The 21,568-nt window shown below is 42.2% G+C and overlaps 1 protein-coding gene and 1 long non-coding RNA gene across 2 annotated transcripts in view; both read left to right on the top strand.

Moving 5' to 3' along the window:
* Positions 1–10,634, top strand: part of LOC134675457 (lysine-specific demethylase 5-like) — a 79,061-nt gene extending 68,427 nt beyond the window's left edge. The window contains exons 27-31 of the mRNA XM_063533726.1: positions 121–238; positions 797–1,036; positions 5,016–5,133; positions 9,402–9,536; positions 10,462–10,634. Of these exons, the coding sequence (XP_063389796.1) occupies positions 121–238; positions 797–1,036; positions 5,016–5,133; positions 9,402–9,536; positions 10,462–10,631 (781 nt within the window). The 3' untranslated portion in view covers positions 10,632–10,634. The remainder of the gene's footprint in view (positions 1–120; positions 239–796; positions 1,037–5,015; positions 5,134–9,401; positions 9,537–10,461) is intronic.
* Positions 10,635–11,206: 572 nt separating this feature from the next.
* LOC134675481 (uncharacterized) lies at positions 11,207–21,196 on the top strand. Its single transcript, XR_010099749.1, has 2 exons — positions 11,207–19,538; positions 19,660–21,196. It is a non-coding gene; the product is annotated as an uncharacterized LOC134675481 (long non-coding RNA).
* The last annotated feature ends 372 nt before the right edge of the window (positions 21,197–21,568 follow it).

Here is a 21,568-nt window from a genome sequence, read left to right as displayed (position 1 = left end):
CATCTTTAGCCATGATCAGCACATCAAATGGGCATGGTGCAACCCGCCCTTAGTGATTGGAAGGCTAGTCTATAGATATATACGTTAAACATATGATTGTTAACAATATGATTGTTGTAGGTCGTCAGCGAGCGTCGAGCACGCGTATAGCGCGACGCCGCGCTCGCCGGGCGCGCGGTTGGCGCCGGGGCTCTTGCAGAAACTGGAGGACTTGATGCTGGAAGGAGATTTGCTAGAGGTAATCATACTGGTATTGTTTCAAACGTGTGTGGAAATATTGTCATTATTGTTTGTAATAGCATATTTTTGAAGTTGTAGGTTATTGGTTGTAATGCATATTTTGAGGAAAGCACTGTACATATTTGGACTGAATGTTTCTTTGTTTTATTTTTTAAGTTAAGAGCTTTGTGTAATTTGTATGAAATTGGCTTTTGCTTCTAATTTTTGTAGTAATCAATAGATTGGATAAAATTGAATGAAAGGGCATCAGCTACTATCAATGCGTATTCAATTGTGTGAAATTATTTTGTGTCAAATCGACATAGAGAAAGGAAAAAGTTGATGTCATTTATACGGATCACCGGTTATCCGCTGTATATTTACGCAGGAGCCGGGCTACTAAATTGTAGTATCGTCTCGGAACGACGTAAATTTTCTTAAGTTTCGCAGGAGTAATTTTTTCTGTCACAATGAATGTGAAAAGTCATCATCGACTTAAAATCGATACAAAATGCATTCGTAACTTCGTAACGGGACAGGTCACGGGATGCCCCTCATTTAAATGCGGTATGTGCAGGTCCAACTAGAGGAGCAGGCGCAAGTGTGGAGCGCCGTGTGCGCGGCGCGCGGCTTGTGCGGGCGCCGGGTGGCGCGGGTGCTGGACGCGGGGCGCCGCAAGCGCGGCCCGCGCGCGCCGCGCCCGCACCAGCAGCTCAAGCGCGCGCGCGCGCCCCCGCACGACGCGCGCCGCGGCGCCGGCGCCAAGCCGGCCAAGCGCCAAGCCGCCACCACCACCAACTATCTCAACAGGAAACAGGTAACGAGCGCAGAGTGCTGGACGCCGGGCGCCGCAAGCGCGGCCCGCGCGCGCCGCGCCCGCACCAGCAGCTCAAGCGCGCGCGCGCGCCCCCGCACGACGCGCGCCGCGGCGCCGGCGCCAAGCCGGCCAAGCGCCAAGCCGCCACCACCACCAACTATCTCAACAGGAAACAGGTAACGAGCGCAGAGTGCTGGACGCCGGGCGCCGCAAGCGCGGCCCGCGCGCGCCGCGCCCGCACCAGCAGCTCAAGCGCGCGCGCGCGCCCCCGCACGACGCGCGCCGCGGCGCCGGCGCCAAGCCGGCCAAGCGCCAAGCCGCCACCACCACCAACTATCTCAACAGGAAACAGGTAACGAGCGCAGAGTGCTGGACGCCGGGCGCCGCAAGCGCGGCCCGCGCGCGCCGCGCCCGCACCAGCAGCTCAAGCGCGCGCGCGCGCCCCCGCACGACGCGCGCCGCGGCGCCGGCGCCAAGCCGGCCAAGCGCCAAGCCGCCACCACCACCAACTATCTCAACAGGAAACAGGTAACGAGCGCAGAGTGCTGGACGCCGGGCGCCGCAAGCGCGGCCCGCGCGCGCCGCGCCCGCACCAGCAGCTCAAGCGCGCGCGCGCGCCCCCGCACGACGCGCGCCGCGGCGCCGGCGCCAAGCCGGCCAAGCGCCAAGCCGCCACCACCACCAACTATCTCAACAGGAAACAGGTAACGAGCGCAGAGTGCTGGACGCCGGGCGCCGCAAGCGCGGCCCGCGCGCGCCGCGCCCGCACCAGCAGCTCAAGCGCGCGCGCGCGCCCCCGCACGACGCGCGCCGCGGCGCCGGCGCCAAGCCGGCCAAGCGCCAAGCCGCCACCACCACCAACTATCTCAACAGGAAACAGGTAACGAGCGCAGAGTGCTGGACGCCGGGCGCCGCAAGCGCGGCCCGCGCGCGCCGCGCCCGCACCAGCAGCTCAAGCGCGCGCGCGCGCCCCCGCACGACGCGCGCCGCGGCGCCGGCGCCAAGCCGGCCAAGCGCCAAGCCGCCACCACCACCAACTATCTCAACAGGAAACAGGTAACGAGCGCAGAGTGCTGGACGCCGGGCGCCGCAAGCGCGGCCCGCGCGCGCCGCGCCCGCACCAGCAGCTCAAGCGCGCGCGCGCGCCCCCGCACGACGCGCGCCGCGGCGCCGGCGCCAAGCCGGCCAAGCGCCAAGCCGCCACCACCACCAACTATCTCAACAGGAAACAGGTAACGAGCGCAGAGTGCTGGACGCCGGGCGCCGCAAGCGCGGCCCGCGCGCGCCGCGCCCGCACCAGCAGCTCAAGCGCGCGCGCGCGCCCCCGCACGACGCGCGCCGCGGCGCCGGCGCCAAGCCGGCCAAGCGCCAAGCCGCCACCACCACCAACTATCTCAACAGGAAACAGGTAACGAGCGCAGAGTGCTGGACGCCGGGCGCCGCAAGCGCGGCCCGCGCGCGCCGCGCCCGCACCAGCAGCTCAAGCGCGCGCGCGCGCCCCCGCACGACGCGCGCCGCGGCGCCGGCGCCAAGCCGGCCAAGCGCCAAGCCGCCACCACCACCAACTATCTCAACAGGAAACAGGTAACGAGCGCAGAGTGCTGGACGCCGGGCGCCGCAAGCGCGGCCCGCGCGCGCCGCGCCCGCACCAGCAGCTCAAGCGCGCGCGCGCGCCCCCGCACGACGCGCGCCGCGGCGCCGGCGCCAAGCCGGCCAAGCGCCAAGCCGCCACCACCACCAACTATCTCAACAGGAAACAGGTAACGAGCGCAGAGACACGGAATAACTAATACTACTACCCTACAGAGAGGACCCTTCCTACTAAACCGAAGTTGGACAGCGATTCATTTCGTGACACTTTATTTTCCACTATGTTTTTTCTGTGTATGTCTACTGTCTGCGTGTTTACGGATAAGAAACTATTCTATCCTATTCAGGTTCGAATCGTGACGTCCCTTTCTAACTTATGATTTACCTTTCGACTATTTAGGATAATCTAAATTCAAATAGTTAGGGGTCATCCATTAATTACGTCACACGAATTTCTAGGTTTTTTTACCCCTCCCCCCCTCCTTGTCACACTTGGTCACATTTGGCAAACCCCTCCCCCCCTAGTGTGAGGTCACATTTTTTCTACGAAATCTCAAAATCGAATTAAGTACCTAAGAATTATTAATATTATATCAAAATATTTTTGACGATATAAATATTAGTAATTTTATAACCCAAAACTGCTTAGGAAAGAAAATTAAACGAATAAAAACGATTATCGTTTTAAAAACTTGTTATTTAAATGTACAGCGAATAAAATAATTTAAATAAATTTTCGATTACCGTAAAACGGGGTCAAGAGAAATCGCGGGGTGAATAGAGAAATTTTGAACTTTTTCTTTCAAGTTGTTATATTCAAAAACGTACATCTCTAAAATCAGATTTTTTGGAATACGTATATAGTAGACTATTTATTCTCTACATTGATAACAAAAGAAGTTAATCAAACTGCCTAAAAGTTAGATTTTTTTGACTCTACAGGAAGGCCTCACCGAGGTAAGAAATGAAGCCTCTCTGAACTTTGTTCTAGCGGTAAACGTAGTTAAAGTTAGCTAACCTGGTAATATAGTATCTGTAGTACCTAAATAATAAATAATATCACCAATTTTCTCTATAATGAAACATTTTTTTGCAAAAAACTATTAACAAGTAATTATACGTGAAAAGGGGGTCAATGGACACGCATATGGGGTGAATAGTTACGTCATAGGGGGTGATTAGATACCACAAAAGGGTAAAAAAATACGCCTTGGGGGTTAAAAGACACGATAAAATATTTTTGTATCAAATAACTGTTTAACAGATATATATAATATTTGCCAATAGAGAACATAATAATGAGTATAATGACCAAATTCAATGCCGATGACAACTAAAACTTCTTATTTCTATTCAACCCTTTCTTGTGTCTATCGACCCCGTTTTAAGGATATGGAGAAAACAGGCAGTTTTCTTTGATTTTCTCTGAATTGGCTGGGTCAAAATTGATTTCACAAATGCAAAATTGAAGAACTAACCAAGACTCATAAAATGATGTCTAAATTTTTACTTTTATCATTTGGATTATTGGTGAAAATCGTCCTTGAAGTTGAAAATCGTGTCTTTTCACCCCGTTTTACGGTACTAATGAAGTTAAAGTGACGTCACAAAGTTTGTGTCCCCCCCTCCCCCATGTCACAATATGTCACATTTTCTTGACCCCCTCCCTCCCCCTAAAGGTGTGATGTAATTAATGGATGACCCCTTATCTGTAATCGTGCACGTTAAAAGGACATCAAGTTATGTCAACCCTTACAATTGCTCAAAGCATTGCTGAGTCGAACGGAGCCAAGTTTGCGCGAAGTCAGGAGTGTCTTCCTACTGTCCGAAAAATAGACTCAACACGCGCGCCTCTATCTCAACACAAACAATGAAACTGCGCATGTACACATCTACACGAAATGTATCTATAGGACATACGGAACGATCAAATTGTCATCATAATATCTGGTAAGTAAAAACAAAAAAATATACGAATGAAAAATGACTATGTATTATTATTTGGGACCTGTCGTATCCCACTGCTAGGCAAAGGCTTACCTCTAATTTCTCCACAAATCTCTGTCCAATGCTATGTCTAGCCACTCCTTCAAAAAGGAGTCCAGTTCATCCCGCCATCGCCGGCAGAGTCTGCCGAATCCCCCTATTTGAGTTTTCCGGCTCCCTCTCTGAAGTGATTTGCCGCACAACTCATTTGGCATTCGGCAGACGTCATCAGCCCAATCCCATTTTAGCTTAGCTGCCTTCCGAGCTACATCGACAATTTGAGTCTTGGAGCGTAGAGTAGTGTTCCGTACTCGATCCACCAATTTGACAAATATAATACGCTCCATGGCACGTTAACTATGTATATTAATTTAAAATTTATTAATAACTGATTTGTCCGCAGGGAATTTCGTCCGGCTCGGGCCTTATGATGCGCAAACACTACATGGCGCGGCAAGAGCGCCGCAAGAATGCCGCGCGCGGCAAACTCGCGCGGCATCCCAGGATGGGACAACGCTCAGGTACAATCTACTATCCTTTCTAGTCACCCCACACTAGCGTCTCCGAGCGTCGGCGTCTAGTCAACTCTATGGCTACTGCTCGAACGTTGATGCAACTGCGCAGCGACGCCATTTACCATAGCGCTGACTAAACGACGACGCTCAAAAGATGCTAGTGGGGTGGTTCTTATACCAGCTTTAAGGCCGAGCCACACCGGCTTGCGTGTGCGTGACGTGCGCGTGTGCGTGCGCTAAAATGTTGGAGCCGCACACGCACACGTCACGCAAGCGGTGTGCCGTCTCTCATAAGGATCTGTATACTACAACGCCGCACGCGCACGTGCACGTCACGCACACGCAGCAGGTGTGCACAGGCCTTTACTCAACCTTTATTTTACGAGGTCCGCAATAACGGTTTTGCCTTGTAACCCCGGGCCGCAAGATGAATTACTATGCGCCATCGCTCGAAAAGATGGCACCATACCTTTGGCCTACCCTCGAGTAGACGGCGATACTTTTTGACATTTAACAAATTTAACACGTATATCAGTGAAAAAATAAGGATGAAAGTGAAATAGCGTTATAAAAGTGTTAATCATTTGTGTCGAAAGATGGCAGTAATGTACTGACTACATAATTTACTTTGACAATATTCCTCTATTTCAATAGGGAAATAGGGAATAGGGTATATGTGTAAGTTTATATTCATATAGAGTCTTGTTAACAAATTCATTTACTTTAAAGACACTGCACCTAATTAATCTTTCTGGTTTGACCCATTGGTTGACTGGTAGAGAATGCCTTAAGGTATTAAGTCCGCCATTTGTACCTTCATGTATTGTGCAATAAAGATTAAAATAAATAAATAAATAAATATTACGCAAAACTCTGCGTAGGAAGCGCCACCGCGAAACACCAAAATCGAAATTTCGTTATCTAACCTCTCTATCACTCTTACATCATCATCATCATCTTGCATATTCGAGCGATAAAGAGGCAGATATCTAAGTCTCGATTATCGCGTTTCCCGGTATAGACCAGTCAAATCTTACAAAAAAATCTCCTAAAAAAACAATGCGTGATGTAGTTCTATATTTTTTTTTATATTGTTTGGAGTCCTTGGAGGAATGTGAAACTATGTTTTGCAAGCAAAAAAAAGTTGTGCTCCCTGCGTAATTTGCAAAAAACTGCAAAAATTTCGGAGTTTTTTTCAGTTTATGCACTTTTATTAAAAAGCTATGGGTTTTTGGTCAAAACTTGCTATGTAACGCTAAAAGAACATTAAATTTGGAACAATTTGAGCCCATGTATAGCGCCGCACGTTAAATAGTTCATGAGATATGGAACTTTAAAAAAAGGGTATTTTTTTCCTTAGAATGAAATTTTTCGTTTTTCCTATATTTCAGGACAAATATCGGCACAACCGCTCATGCTATCAGATATATTGCGATAAATAAAGTTGTAGCATATTTAATTACCTTTCATTTAAGTGCAAGAAAGGGTCAGTAAGTTCTACAGTTCTCTAGTTATCGTAAAAAAATGAAATTGCTATAATGAGGAAGGCAACTAATGTATTGTTTTAAGGCATTGTCCAAATCCGTACAAAAGGCAGTACCATCTACGATTAACTTTTACCGGCCTTCTCGGATAGCAGCAGAGCGATGTTAGAGATCAACCATTTTTAAAATGCACTCCCTTTTAAGCACTTCATTCATTCAGTAATGAAATCAAGATACAAACTGTAGATTGACTTGCTTTTAGGCTCCACTTTTTAGTCTTAGCCATTGATTGTAGTCCACGATACCGATTCTTATTTAAGAATTAGTTCTGGTTTTGATCTTGTTTTGATACGACCTTGAAGACAGTTCACGGTGATTGGTGTGGTGTTGGCGAAACGCACCCGAATCACTGGAAGTTGTGTCATTAGATATCTAGCTGTCGCTTTTTGGCGCTCTTGAGTGTACTGTGAGTCGTGTTAATCCAAGATCACGATAATATCCTAACCACAACAAATTGATACATCAGAATCAGCTACCATTACCCACGCTAAGTATATGTTTGTGCTATAGGCATGGATATGACTCAGTCTTGTCAAGTTACCAGTATATTATAACTTCTTCAGTGGTTTACCGTATTTACACGGAATATTGCAAATAATGCAAATTCTTTTCCAATGGCTGTTAAGGCTAAATGTATGTGGAGCTACTGCTCAGTGAGTTGTCAATCCACGGGTTGTAACTATAAATAACTATTTCAGTGTTTACTTTACAAATGAATTTATTGTCTGGACCAATTAAAAATAAAAATAATTGGACTAATTTGTTAATAGAAAATACGGCAAATACATATTGAAGTTTTTGAGTTACAAATTGGATATTTAAGTAGGTACCTATATGTGTAATTCGTAACCAAATATATCTCAATGTTAACATGATTAACTAATTAGTAATTATGCTAAAAGAATATCTCATTGCTAGAAAGTAACAAATGTATGCAATCTACCCGGCTTGGCAGATCATGCATCATGTTAACACACACTTATCTATACCTTACTGAATAAAAATTAGGTCATACTACGTGTTTCGTTTAGTTCTTCTTCTATTCCCGATTTGGTTTGTCAATCTATACACCTTTGTATGTAGTTAAGACTCTTAGTAATATGATATTACTGGTAAAAATCCGTAGATTATAACACAAACGTATACCTAGAGTAGGTAATGGTAGCCGATTCTGATGTATCCATTTGTTGTGGTTATATTCGATACAGGATATTATCGTGATCTTGTATTAACACGACTCACAGTACAGCCAAGAGCACTAAAAAGCGACAGCTAGATATCTATTGACACGACTATCCGTGATTCCGGTGCGTTTCGTCAACACCACGCCAATCACCGTGAACTATCGTCAAGGTCGTATCAAAACAAGATCAAAACCAGAACTAATTCTTAAATAAGAATCGGCATCGTGGACTACAATCAATGGCTAAGACCAAAAAGTGGAGCCTAAAAACAAGCCAAACTACATTTTGTATCTTGATTTCATTACCTACTGAATGAATGAAGTGCTTAAGAGGGGAGTGCATTTTAAAAATGGTTGATCTCTAACATCGCTCTGCTGCTATCCGAGAAGGCCGGTAAAACTTAATCGTAGATGGCATTCTCGACGATGGTACTGCCTTTTGTACGGATTTTGACAATGCCTTAAAAACAATACATTAGTTGCCTTCCTCATTAAAGCAATTTCATTTTTTTACGATAACTAGAGAACTGTAGAACTTATTGACCCTTTCTTGCACTTAAATGAAAGGTAATTAAATTTGCTACAACTTTATTTATCGCAATATATCTCATAGCATGAGCGGTTGTGCCGATATTTGTCCTGAAATATAGGAAAAACTAAAAATTTCATCCTAAGGAAAAAAATACCCTTTTTTTAAAGTTCCATATCTCATGAACAATTTAACATGCGGCGCTGTACATGGGCTTAAATTGTTCCAAATTTAATGTTCTTTTAACGTTACATAGCAAGTTTTGACCAAAAACCCATAGCTTTTTAATAAAAGTGCTAAAACTGAAAAAACTCTGAAATTTTTGCAGTTTTTTGCAAATTACGCAGGGAGCACAACTTTTTTTTGCTTGCAAAACATAGTCTCACATTCCTCCAATGACTATAAACAATATATAAAAAATACAGAACTACATCACGCAATGTTTTTTTATTGTAAGATTTGACCGCTCTAGTAGGCCCTTGTTAACAAACCGCCTTTAATGCATCAATGTCATATTTTATTGTCAAAAAAACAGTTAAAGGCACAAGCCGCATAGCCAAGATGTCAATCGCTTACGCTCCGTAGCGATCGAAACGCAACTGTCACTGTCGTACTAATATGGAAGAGTGATAGAGAGACATAAAGCTTTTCGTTGTCGAAGCGATAGCGACCGTAACTTTGGCTAGGCCGGCAGTATGTATAAGTTACTCCATGGTTTACTACCTAGCTTAGTGCTGCACTCTGGCGGCAGAACATTGCAGTCATCATCATCATCATCATCTCAGCCATAAGATGTCCACTGCTGAACATAGGCCTCCCCCTTTTGGGGGGTCAATGCATAATCGCCACGCTTGGCAGGCGGGTTGGCGATCGCAGTCGAGTACACCGAATTTGAGGGACGCTGCTGCCCGTCCACCGGTGGCCTTGGACGTAGTTTAAGGACATACCCGGGTCCACATACATTGCAGTAACACCCCCTATTCTCTTTGCTATAATAAACCAGCAACGTTTCACCCAGCAGCACAGACCCGCGAGACGGGCGCGCGGCGCGCCGCCGCCGCCGGCGCCGCCGCCGAGGCCAGCAGTAGCGGCTCCTCCTCGGGCGACGACGACGACGAGCAGTGCGCCGCCTTCAACTGCCGCCGACCCACCGGTACGTACACCCCCACACTGTGGACCTTATTACACAAGGCATAAGGTCCAGTTAAGCAAGCTCGGGTAAATCCATTCGATCCGCTCGGCATCTACCTATAGACCAACCGCTCAAATGAGTCCTGCGGGGTACGGGGGCGGCGGGGTAGACGACGAGGCCAGCAGCAGCGGCTCGTCCTCAGGCGACGCTGACGACGAGCAGTGCGCCGCCTTCAACTGCCGCCGACCCACCGGTAGGTACATAGTTATACCCTACCAGGCGTGGCTCACTCAGTGATTTCGTCGCGTCACTACAAGTGCGTCGCGTCACCCATTTTAGTGTCTAGCCACAGTAGTCGCCGCGCACCGCTATGGAACGGACGCCTGCTCGCGCTTGCGCCACCTTGCGGTCGTATCTGTCGTAATAAACGCGTTTTGCTAGAGTGAACCTTCTGTACCTAGCACATATTTATTCTGTGACACTACACACTACTATAGTCTAATAAGAATCAGACTATGGTAGTGTGTCATCATCATCTCAGCCATAAGACGTCCACTGCTGAACATAGGCCTCCCCCTTAGTAGTGTAGTAGTGTGTGTAGTGTGTAGTTGTGAATAAATATGTACTATGTCGATAACGAAAATAGGCAGCGTCTTGGTGTTCCAAGTTCCTATTTTCTAGCGTCAAGTAGCTGATGTACCAGTACCACTACTTGGCACTAGATGTCGCGTCCAGACGAATAGTGTATTGCTAAACAGCTTATATTAAGTATAACCGGAACTTTATTTTCAACTCCTTCCGCCTTAATACCTATTGGTTGTGTATTGGTTGAGCAATACTGGGACTTAGGGCAAAACCGCCACTGCTATTCAGAGTGGATGGAATCTGAAATAAACTGGGCTATCGGATGAAAGCGATGAACTTTATCTTAAAATTCCCCCCACAGGCAAAGTGGACTGGGTGCAATGCGACGGCGACTGCGACCAGTGGTTCCACATGCACTGCGTGGGGCTCCAGCGCGCCGCCCTGCGCGACGACGACGAGTACATCTGCGGCGCGTGCGCCGCGCGGCAGCTCGGCAAGCCGCGCAAGGCCAAAGGCAACGACGAGCGGTAAACACCCCGCGACAGATGGGTTAAAACGGTTACAAACGAAGATTTCTTCTTCGGAAAGGTCTAAAGTCAATCCTAATTAGGGCTTGTGCACAAATCACGCGAGGTTCGATTGGGGGAGGGGCGGTCACGAAAAACTCACGTTGGGGGAGGGGGGTATAAGGAAACCTAACGTGTATTTTTCTACAGTAAACGAAACTAAGAAAAAAAAACCTACCACATGAGTACATACTTTTTCTCGGTTTTGTTAACACATTCAACACCAAGAACCCGACTGTCGGGTACACTGTTCGTAGCGACTACGCGCTACATACGACGAAACCGTGGCTACGCGCTACGAGCGTAACCCGTAGCACTTAGTGGTATTGAATGTGTTAAACATAAATCTTCACTCTGCACTTCAAAATAGCGAGACTATTTAACGAAAATAGAAAAATAAACAATATTTTCTAAATACAACACTATTTATCTTAAAATTAGGTCAAATGAAAAAATTCAAAAAAATACACGTGAGGTTGCGTGGGGAGAGGGGGGGTAGTCAAAAACCTCACCAAATATCACCAAGGGGGAGGGGGGGTCAAAAAGTAGCCGAAAATACCTCGCGTGATTTGTGCACAACCCCTTAGGAATATGACGATACCGTAAAATTATACATAATCTATCTTCTAAACGCTTAGAGCATTTAATAATTGGAGTCTTTAAGAGCTTACCCCTCTGCCGAAAACCTTGCACAGTTGTGCAAACTTTTGTATGGACTGACATGGCTATTTGTACGTTACGTAGAAATCATGTAGAAATCAATACATTTGACGTCTCTCCTGCAAAAATCGGCAGACTGTTTTGTACAGAAAATGACAGCCATGACGTCTCCAGTTACTAAATGTTTTAAGTCTAAGCGGTTACAAATCGGAAGATTTTTTTCTGTGATTTGCTCGGACGCATTTTTTTTATAAAAATCATTAAATTAGAAAAGTCACAAATAGATTTGTGTCTCAGATATATGAAAATTTTCTAAACTAAGTCGCTTTCGGGCAAATTAAAAATAGTATAATTTTACGCTGTTGTGTAATCGTTTTGTAATGTGTCTTCTTGGGCACCAATGTCATGATAATATAATGAAATGAATGTTGATTGCGCTGCTAAAACAATTAAGTTTTCTGATTTAAATATTAGATTAACCCTTCGACCGCTAAAGATGTCAACTAACGCGCGCGGCTACAGAAATATCTAGCCTCTAGCAGCCCAGGGACCCATAAAAAGGTCTGTTCCATTCAAACTATTAATGACTACTAACTACTAATTTGAACTTGGTGTTGATAAAATCAAAATTTCATTTTGCTTAGCAAGGTTGGACGTACGGGCGGCTAAAGGTTTCCGTCAAGGTTCACAATGACGTGCCGCGCACGGTGTAGCGTTTAAAGGGTTAAAATTGACAATCGTGACATTTTATGACAGAACGATTGTCAGTTGACAAACTGTGTGGCGCAATCAGTATTTAAAGTGTTATGAAAAGACTGTCATAATATTAGAATACGCGAGATTTCATCATTTTAGCGTAATTATCGTATAGATTAAATTTTAACTGTTGCGAAAATGGCAATTTATCAAGAAGACAAACTAGCGTCAATAATTACGTGTGATGTAGTTAAAATTATTAATTACTGATTTGACAAACATTTTAATGTCTATTTAAGAGGGGGCGTAAAGCCAGGAAATTAGAAGGGGATAAGAGATTTTATATTTATTGGCAACGGAGCCAAGCTGTTACGTCGTCGCCCAAATCTAATGTTTAATTTGTCTTTGGTTTTTATTTGTAGTTTCTTTGTACTTATTGTATTTTATTTTGTAGTTTCACAGTGCCTTGGTTTTACTGTAATGCTGTGTTACTTATTTGACTAATAAATAAATAAATAAATAATATTTTATAGGCGCGAAAATGTTAAAAATTGACATGATGCAAATATGAGCATTTCTTTTATTATTTGCCATTTTTATATATTGTGACATTGTTTACCGCTTTTGTGTTATTCCTACTCAAAATAACGAGCTCTTTCGATACTAATACTCGGAGTAATTAACAATGGAGCCGCCATTAACAGGCGTTCCCCTCTGTCGAAAATAGGCGGCCAATGGTCAACCACATGTCAACCATATGTATGGACTGACGTTTATCTGACATGACGTACCTATACATTTGATGTGCCCCTCCCCCGCAAAAAACGGCAGACTATTTTGTACCGAAAATTTTAGACATGGCGTCTCCGTTGGTTATATCCTCTAAGTACTAATAGGATAAAAAAATGTCCCAGGGTTTTTTCCTATTGTGTTATCATTTCTCCATATTTGTATGGCGGTAACAAAAAGGAAAGATTGAAAAATGTACGTGTAGAAATTTTAGGACACTTTTTTTCTCCTGTAAGGATGAAAAGGGCTCGCGATCCCGACTAGAAATAACACAAAAGTGGCAAAAAAGGTCTCAATATATAAAAATGGCAAAAATTAAAAGAAACGCTTGTGTAGTCTATTTTCCGGGTGATTTCTTTCATGGCATTTGCCCTTGATTAAATGAATATAAAAATCCATATAAAAACAAAGATTTGGCAATAAGCCCCCTCTTAAAAAGAGATATTATGATGATCTTTTCTCTATGACTATAATAAACATAATGAAGAGATAAATTAAATGTTAAAAACGCAGAAAAACTTGTGTGCTGTTTAAAACTTTGCATTATACACCTCTTGGTTTCAAAATAATCTACACAAAGATTGCCGAAGCCTTTAAGATCATATACAGATATAACTAAATGTAACCTAAAGATAATGAAAGTAATGTAATATTCGATCTGTCGGTATATATAATACAACACCTTTTTAAACTGTACCCGTATGTTGAATCGACTTACGTGAAAATGAAACTTACAGTCGAGATATACGAGAAATAACAAATTATTCGTGACATCCCACGGGTAAAGGTACCTTATGGCGGTAGGCGCTTACGCTATTAACGCCGCTCCAATATTATTGCGGCGCCATGTGACGTAAGCGCTAGCCGCCATAAGGTACCCTTTTCTGTGGAAAGTCACATTTGTCTTCAGTTGCGATGGATTACTTCTATAAATTATTTATAAAGTTAAATTGGATTGTGAGTATATAAAATACTACGCCCTCCGGAATGCGCCAAGGGATTTTAGACCGTATCCCGACGGTGATTAGATAGGTTTTGTGTCGATCTTGTTCAAATAACGAAATATGTGTGAGCTTATTGTCCGTAGAAACGGGGAAGGATATCGGTATTTCTTATTTTTTTAAATAAATTATTGATATTCTTAATAAAGCGATTGGTTAAATATCTTATATTTTTTCTGCAAGTTACGATTATTGTTTACGAACCGGGTTTTGGTTCGAAAGTCGCACGCCTTACCTTTAGGCCACCAACGAACGCTTCAATAAAACTTTTAACAAATCGATTTTATCTACTTATAAAACTCATGTTAATATTGTGGCGTTTAATTTTGATTGAAACCATTATTCAGATTCCGTCAAAACAATAATGAAGTAAACTATACTTAGAGCCCGTTTAAGCTCACTGTGACCCGACTCGACAAGCACAGAGTGTGGTGTCGCCATAAATTAAATTCGAAAATATGACGTTTATATAGCGGCGTTGTCACACTTTGTCCCAGACAACTGAGGCTCTAAGATAGCCTATTACCGGTCAATATTACCGGTAACATGTCCCCGAGTAGAAATATCAACGGTGTTACTTTCGATGTCATAGATGTACTGGAACTTATTGGATGTTGTTTATTCGTATCTAAACGTGCTCATGTCCGTACTATAAACGGGAAAGTAAATCATCTTCATATGACACCACACTAGCGTCTCTCGAGCGTCGGCGTCTAGTATACTCTATGGCTGCCGCTCGACGCAACGTACGCGCTACTGCGCAGTGACGCCATTTTCCATGGCGCTAACTTAGACGCCGACGCTAAAAAGGCGTGGTCCTTAAACTCCAGTTGCTGAAAAACAGTTTTTTTAAAACCATTTTCTGTAATTAGTACTTGTTATTAGAGATGCACCGGATATCCGGTTACTATCCGGTATCCGGCCTATCCGGCCATTATTTTACTATCCGGCCGGATACCGGATAGCGACCTGCTATCCGGCCGGATACCGGATAGTAACATTGCTTGATTTCGGAGTAAAAAATTGGATTTAAGAAACAGACGACAGTTTTGACGGTCATAATCGTACTTGTTTATTATTTTAAAACAATTCATTCCACTGACTTGCACGCGCACTCATTTCGAACCTAGAAATGAGTCCGCGCGAACGAACGTTTACTAGGAAACAGGTCAAACCTGCAGAATGCGCACCTGAAAAACCGAAATGTAGGTATAGTTCCGCCGACCGAATATCCGGCGGCCGGATACCGGATATTCGGCCAGTGCCAAGGCCGGATATCCGGTATCCGGCCAAACAACTGTCCGTTGCATCTCTACTTGTTATCATTTTTCCACATACGGAAGATTGCGGGTTATATTTAACAATAGACTAAGGATAAGGCGTCGGGGTTCTATTAGAAAGCTACAAACTATACTTTTGGATGAGATTGGCCCAGGACCAGGATAAGTGGCGTATTCGAAGAGAGGCCTAAGCTCAGTAGTGGGCGATAAAAGGCTGATATGATGATGATGATAATGATCATCATCATCATTTTTTAAACTTGTACTCGAACAAAGTGAGGTTCATCATATGAAGATGATTTGAATTTCTTTTGTTACTATTTCCTATCCAAGACATTTTTATGTTATATCAATATTCGATGGAAGATCTGATTATAGTGAAATATATCTACTGTTTCTTCTGTCAGTTAACACAGACAGGGCAAGGAGTGTGATTTTATTAAAGGTATGGAAATTGTGACAGAAGTAAGTCATTTTCAGGACAGTCAAGAAACTTTCATGTGTCAAGTTAGTATACCTAAATTTAGTACTGTTCTCAAAATTACTCACTTCTATCGTTTTATTATTATGACGGACTTAGGGATTTACTAAAACATAATATTAAATTCTAAATACGCCACTCACGAAGTGCGATAGACAAAAATTGTAAATATTTTTTTAAGAGTAAAACAATTCTAGACGATTTTTTAAAATGAATTGGTACATTTTTGGAAATTAAAAGAGGTTTGTGCGTGTTTGTAATGTTCGCCCTCGTTGAAGCGGTTTACTGTACTTTGGATTTCCCCCGCTAGGGGGCGGTGTGTCGTTTCGAAAAAATATACTTGTGTAAAATAAAAAGGCCTAGAAGGTTAGTGCTACACATTTGTGGTTGCCTTTGAGTATATTTCGCTATGTTATTGAAAAAGCGACTGAGATAGGGATGTTATAGGCTTCAGTTTCGGTGTCAAAACTGAAGTCAAAAACATATCTATCTCAGCTTCAGTGCCTGCGCACTGCACTCCCGTAGCTCGGCTTTCGGCCTCGCGTGCTTAGCCTTCGGCCTCACGTGCTTGGCCTATGGGACAGTTGGAACTAGCTTTCTAGGCCTTATTATTTATATTTTTCTAATGCAGTCCCGACCAGTCATTGTCTCGCGTCTTAGAAACAAATTAACGATTTTCAACTCTATTTCCATGTACGGGGAAAGGTTTAAATTTGATAATCCGTTTCTAAAGGCGTCCTTATAGTGATGCCCTCGCTTCACGCGTCAACACGCACACAATTACATACTTTTATATGGATGATGCTCAATTTGAAACTATTAGCTTTTTTACAACTAGCTTTTGACAAATCTAAAGTTGTTTTATATTATGTTGTATGATTACCAACATATAAAATTATTTCTCTGGCACAAATCTAGATAACAGATTTTGCTTCGATCTATTATATAATACAATACATAAACAACCCATCTCATCCGAGGTCATTTATCGGTCCGAATCGCTAGACGAGGACCATTATACGTCGAAAATAAAATGCCTATTTTACTTTTCTACACTAGGACGTAAAATCCATTTTAAACAACCTACACTCATCTATAAAAAAGTAGTTACATGAGATGTACTAAGTATTTTTTTATACTGACTTTTTGACATAAAGTTAACGATTTCAACAGACTTTTTGACATAAAGGCAACATCATATTGCGTTTAGATTATACCGTGTCCATGTTGACTAGTGTATGCGCGGCCGCCAGTATTGCTCAATGGATCTGGGATTATGCTCTAAAAAGTTGTACAGACGTAGTGCATAATTGTTTTCCATCGTATTTTCTAGGAAACGTTCGTATTTATCATGCTACTTCAGTCAACCTCAGTAATTTTTGTACCGAGACTAACTGAAGTAGCAAAATACGTTCGCCCGTTTCCGTGAAAATACGATGGAAATAGCCCAATCGGTCGGCATCTCGTCTTATGTTTCAATTTTCAATAATTTGGGAAATGCTGGTATAACTCTAATAAGAATCTTCAGTCTTTAGACTTTATATTTTACTTTTAGTAGCAATCTTAGAAATCATTGGGCAGTACTGAAAAGGATCGGTCGGTATCACTCGACGTACTCAGTTTTAATAACTACGCGTTACGGTGTATCCATACGTGTTCGATATTTGGTTTTAATTCCGTGTGAATGTACCGTAAGGGCCACCCCACACTAGCGTCGGCGTCTAGTCAATTCTATGGTTGCTGCTCGACGCAACTACGCAGCGACGCCATTTTCCATAGCGCTGACTTTTTTTTTAATAGACGTCGGCGCTTGAAAGACGCTGGTGTGTGGTAGCCCTAAGATCTGAGTGAGTACAGGCCAATCCTTTCACGAGGGATATTATACTGTGTTCTTATAGCATAAGGTCGACTTTTCGACGGACATGTACATAAATGTTACTGTAGTTGATGTATATTAAGGCGATGTTCGCTTAGTTTTAAGAGCTTGCGCCCGCGCGCCTTAACTGAATGTAAGCAATTTTTTTTTATTACCTATATTTACTTTTTGTTTAATAAATACATTTATTTGACAAAAAATTTGATTATTGCGTAACTGAGCAGGCTTTGGTAAATGGACCCCTGATATATAGGTAAATATTGTAATTGTTTTCGTGAATGATAAAATGAAAGTATTGTCTGTACCGATAAGAATAAAAATACCGCCTAAATATGAAACTTGATAAAATATCTGAACATTACTTTTTGTTTATCATCCATGTATTAATGCTGGTTTTACACATTTGTTATTTTATTACAGAATATTAAATTTAATTTTTCTAATCTTTTTGATTTATATTATTGTGATGATCGTAAAACTAAGATACTATTACTGTTAATAGTTATTGTATCTTCTTTTTAGGTAATAATGTCGATAACTTCGTCAAGAATTGGACAACATTATAAAATTACTTTCGATTTTTAGGAAAATTGGCGTAATACAAAGATTAGAGTGCGAATGTGTAATCCCGCCATTACATAACAAGCCTAGTCTAATGAAATTCATGGTCCTTAGACATTTGACCAATATTTTGAGTGTGAAGATGAAATTGTCAAACAAATTTGAACCTTGAGGCGTATGAAATAAAGTTTGCGTTGGCCATTGAGTTAGTCTCGTATTTATGTTTTGGATTGTTATTAGTTTAGCATAGCGCGATGTGGGTGGTGGCGATGGACAAAATAGTATTTTACTTGAATTATATGAAATGTATGAAACTACACAAGGGATATAAACATGAAATTTATCACAAGGTACGAAAGTTAATTTTGACCAAGCCAAATATAACGCAACTAAAGAAATAATACAACCGAAAAAAACAGCATAACCAACTTGAAGCTAAGATAATATCCCCCCGAGTCCCAGAGGCCTTTATAAAAGCTTAATTCCAAAACGTAAATTAACTTTCATTAAATAAGTCAAGGTACCAAATTTAAAAAGGAAACCAAGTAATTATTCTGGGTCTTAGGAGGCTAGAGATGCGGTTTTAAAAATAATCTCATATATACAACATTTGTAACTAAATCATAAGTAGGCTGAGCCCCGCAATTCACTTCGTGGTTTGCTATCGCGTTGCTGCGTCACTCGCAACATGAATTTGGCAAATACGGCCATGTGTTTCCTAGGGGTCTCTACTGTTTCCCAAATAGTTTTAAGTCATAATGTATTGTTTGTCCGAATTTCCTTAAGTCATAATTGGTTTTTCTCAGAAACGCGTAACTTTTCAAGATTGTCATAAAACAAACCTAACCTAACCCAACCTAGCTACATAATAACCTTACAAAAATCCTGAAAAGTTAACGGTTTCAGTTTTATGACTCACGATGATATGACAAACAATACATTATGACTTAAAACTTTATGGGAAACAAAGGGACACCGTTTCGTTGACACCACGTCCTTAAGAATAACAGGAGGTACCATATTGTCGATTAGCACGTTTTTTAAAGGCAATTATTTTAGGGTTTTTTTTTATGGTAATTGATCTTTCTCTACTCGACTTCGCAGTACGCACAATGGTTTAACGTGACGATTTAAGGGTACGCATAATGTTCTGCATGTTGACGAAGTAGTTTCATAATTATTTAAAAAAAATACTCAAAGTCCATCGGCTTACCTTCCACGTCGTCGTACCGAAATGGCTGTTAAAATAAATATAAGTTCGCGCCTTTTTACGCAATCGTTGACGATCTACCGACTATCGAGAGTCCGCATCTTAGGCGAATCAACATAAATTAAATTTCATTTTCTTACATGATCAGAGGGTCAACATAATTTCGTTATCTGCCTCTCTATTGCTCGAATAATCATGAGCGATTGTCGCAGGTAACGGTTTTCGATGTCGGCAGTAAGCCTAAAAACCTGTGTATTGACTGGTATAAATGAAAGAAATATACAAATCTGTAACATGTCGTATATTTTTGTCATCGTGGTAGTGATAGATATGTAGCTAGCTACACACGTGTCTCGTAGGATAGATCGTTTATTACTGATTCATGTGTGCGGCAGCAAGACGCACACTAGTGAACGGTGCATACATGCATATACAGCAGGCAGTCACTTTCAACAGGAATGTAAGTTGTGAGTGACGCGTGACATGACAAACTACAGTAGAGTCCGGTTAGTACGACTCCGCATATAACAACCAACCGCTTATAGCGACGTAAGTATAGGCACTTGTTTGGTTTTAGTACAAGCTACTATGAAAGTACAACCGTTTATAACGACTCCGCTTATAACGACTGACTGCTTTTAACGACGGAAATTGACAAAAAATCCGTCCGTCAAGTCCGGTTACAACGACGAGCGACGTAGTTTTTACAAATAAATTGTTGGTAAGAAGCTTACTCCGTCCAGCGCACCCAACTCCCCTCCCCCCTTTTGCCTATACGGAGCAAGATGAAATAGTCATGTGACTTTTCGTAAACTTGCAAACTAAATAAAACCAACTCCCATTTTTCAATTGAGCTTAAACTTCACATACATAATTATGTAAGTTGGGTAACAATGCAATATTTTGGTAGGTAACTTCGAGCTGATCTGATGATGGACACAGAAAGTGGCCATAGGAACTGTGTGATAAAACAACGTCATCTTGATTAGATCCTCAAGAATTACGACTTTTTATTTTACGGGATTCGAGTAATTTGCGGCTTCTTGAAAAGCCTTCGCCTTGAAAAGTGGCTTCTTCTAACTAAACACACAAGTCTCTCCATTTTGACAAGGTGTCGTAATACTAATGTAAAAAAATATTTTAAAAGAAATGTTTTCTTTTTTCTTTGATTGTCGCATACGTATTAATAAATACAAAATGATTTTTGATTTAAAACATATATGTAAATTGGCAGTTCGTTTTGTACGACGTCCGGTTAGTACGACGTAATATCATCGGTCCCTTGGGCGTCGTTATAACCGGACTCTACTGTATATAATTGCTATTATAAGTACTGTCATACATTCGTAGATACATTTTTGGAAATATCAAGAGTTGGGCTTTAGTGCGTTCTCCCGATAGTCTACTTATTATCTATATGCACATTTAGAAACAGATCAATTTGATATCAATATCAGTTTCTGAATGTGCTGTTTTTGTGTCCGAGCTATGTATGGATCTGTATTTGTAGCGTGCTTTATTACGCCATTTTAGTTAAGCTTCTGGGGATGTATGTAAGGCTCGTTTTTCTGACGGTCAATTCTGCGTTATATCTCTATAGAAATGAATTTAAATAGGCAATTATCACATACATAAGTGTATTCCGTATTGGCTGATTTATTTCAAGAAAACAACCATATAATAATTAATAACTTATTGACCATATGAAAACTTCGTTACAACCATGTCAAGGAACATAATGGAGGAACTTCATCAGAATCAAGGAACCCTTTAGGACTGACCGTCAAAAAAACAGTCTAAACCTTATGTTGTACAGTAGTTAAGTGGATGTCGTCTATCGTGCAACTATACTGGCCGGAAGCGCCGCCATATTTGTATTTTAAAGTTTAGTCACCGGCGGCGCCTATAGCTCCCTATGGTTGGACGGATAGACTAATATCATGTACCAAATAATATAGAAAATTATAGAAAAATAACTATGTTTTTCATTTTCAGTATATTACGCAAAACTCTGCGTAGGGGGCGCCACTAGCACACTGTAAACAAACCGCCTTGATGCACCAATGTCATATTTATTCGTAACAAATAATCTGTAGAAACTTGTCAAAAAACTGTTTAAGGCAGCGGTCGGCAACCTTTTAGCAGCCGAGGGCCACATAGTAGTAAAGGAAGTTGACGCGGGCCGTACTTTCGTTAATATGTGTGACTTTATCAGACATTGCTGTTTGACAATATTACATACAATAGCCAGGGGGGCTCGCGGGCCGCACGTGAGAGGTTCGCGACCGTCGCGTCTTGCCGACCGCTGGTTTAAGGCATAGTATAATTATAAAGTTACTGTGTACCTA

The sequence above is a fragment of the Cydia fagiglandana genome, chromosome 22 (assembly GCF_963556715.1).
Source record: "Cydia fagiglandana chromosome 22, ilCydFagi1.1, whole genome shotgun sequence".
NCBI classification, from domain to species: domain Eukaryota; kingdom Metazoa; phylum Arthropoda; class Insecta; order Lepidoptera; family Tortricidae; genus Cydia; species Cydia fagiglandana.
This window is presented reverse-complemented; position numbering and strand designations above follow the sequence as displayed.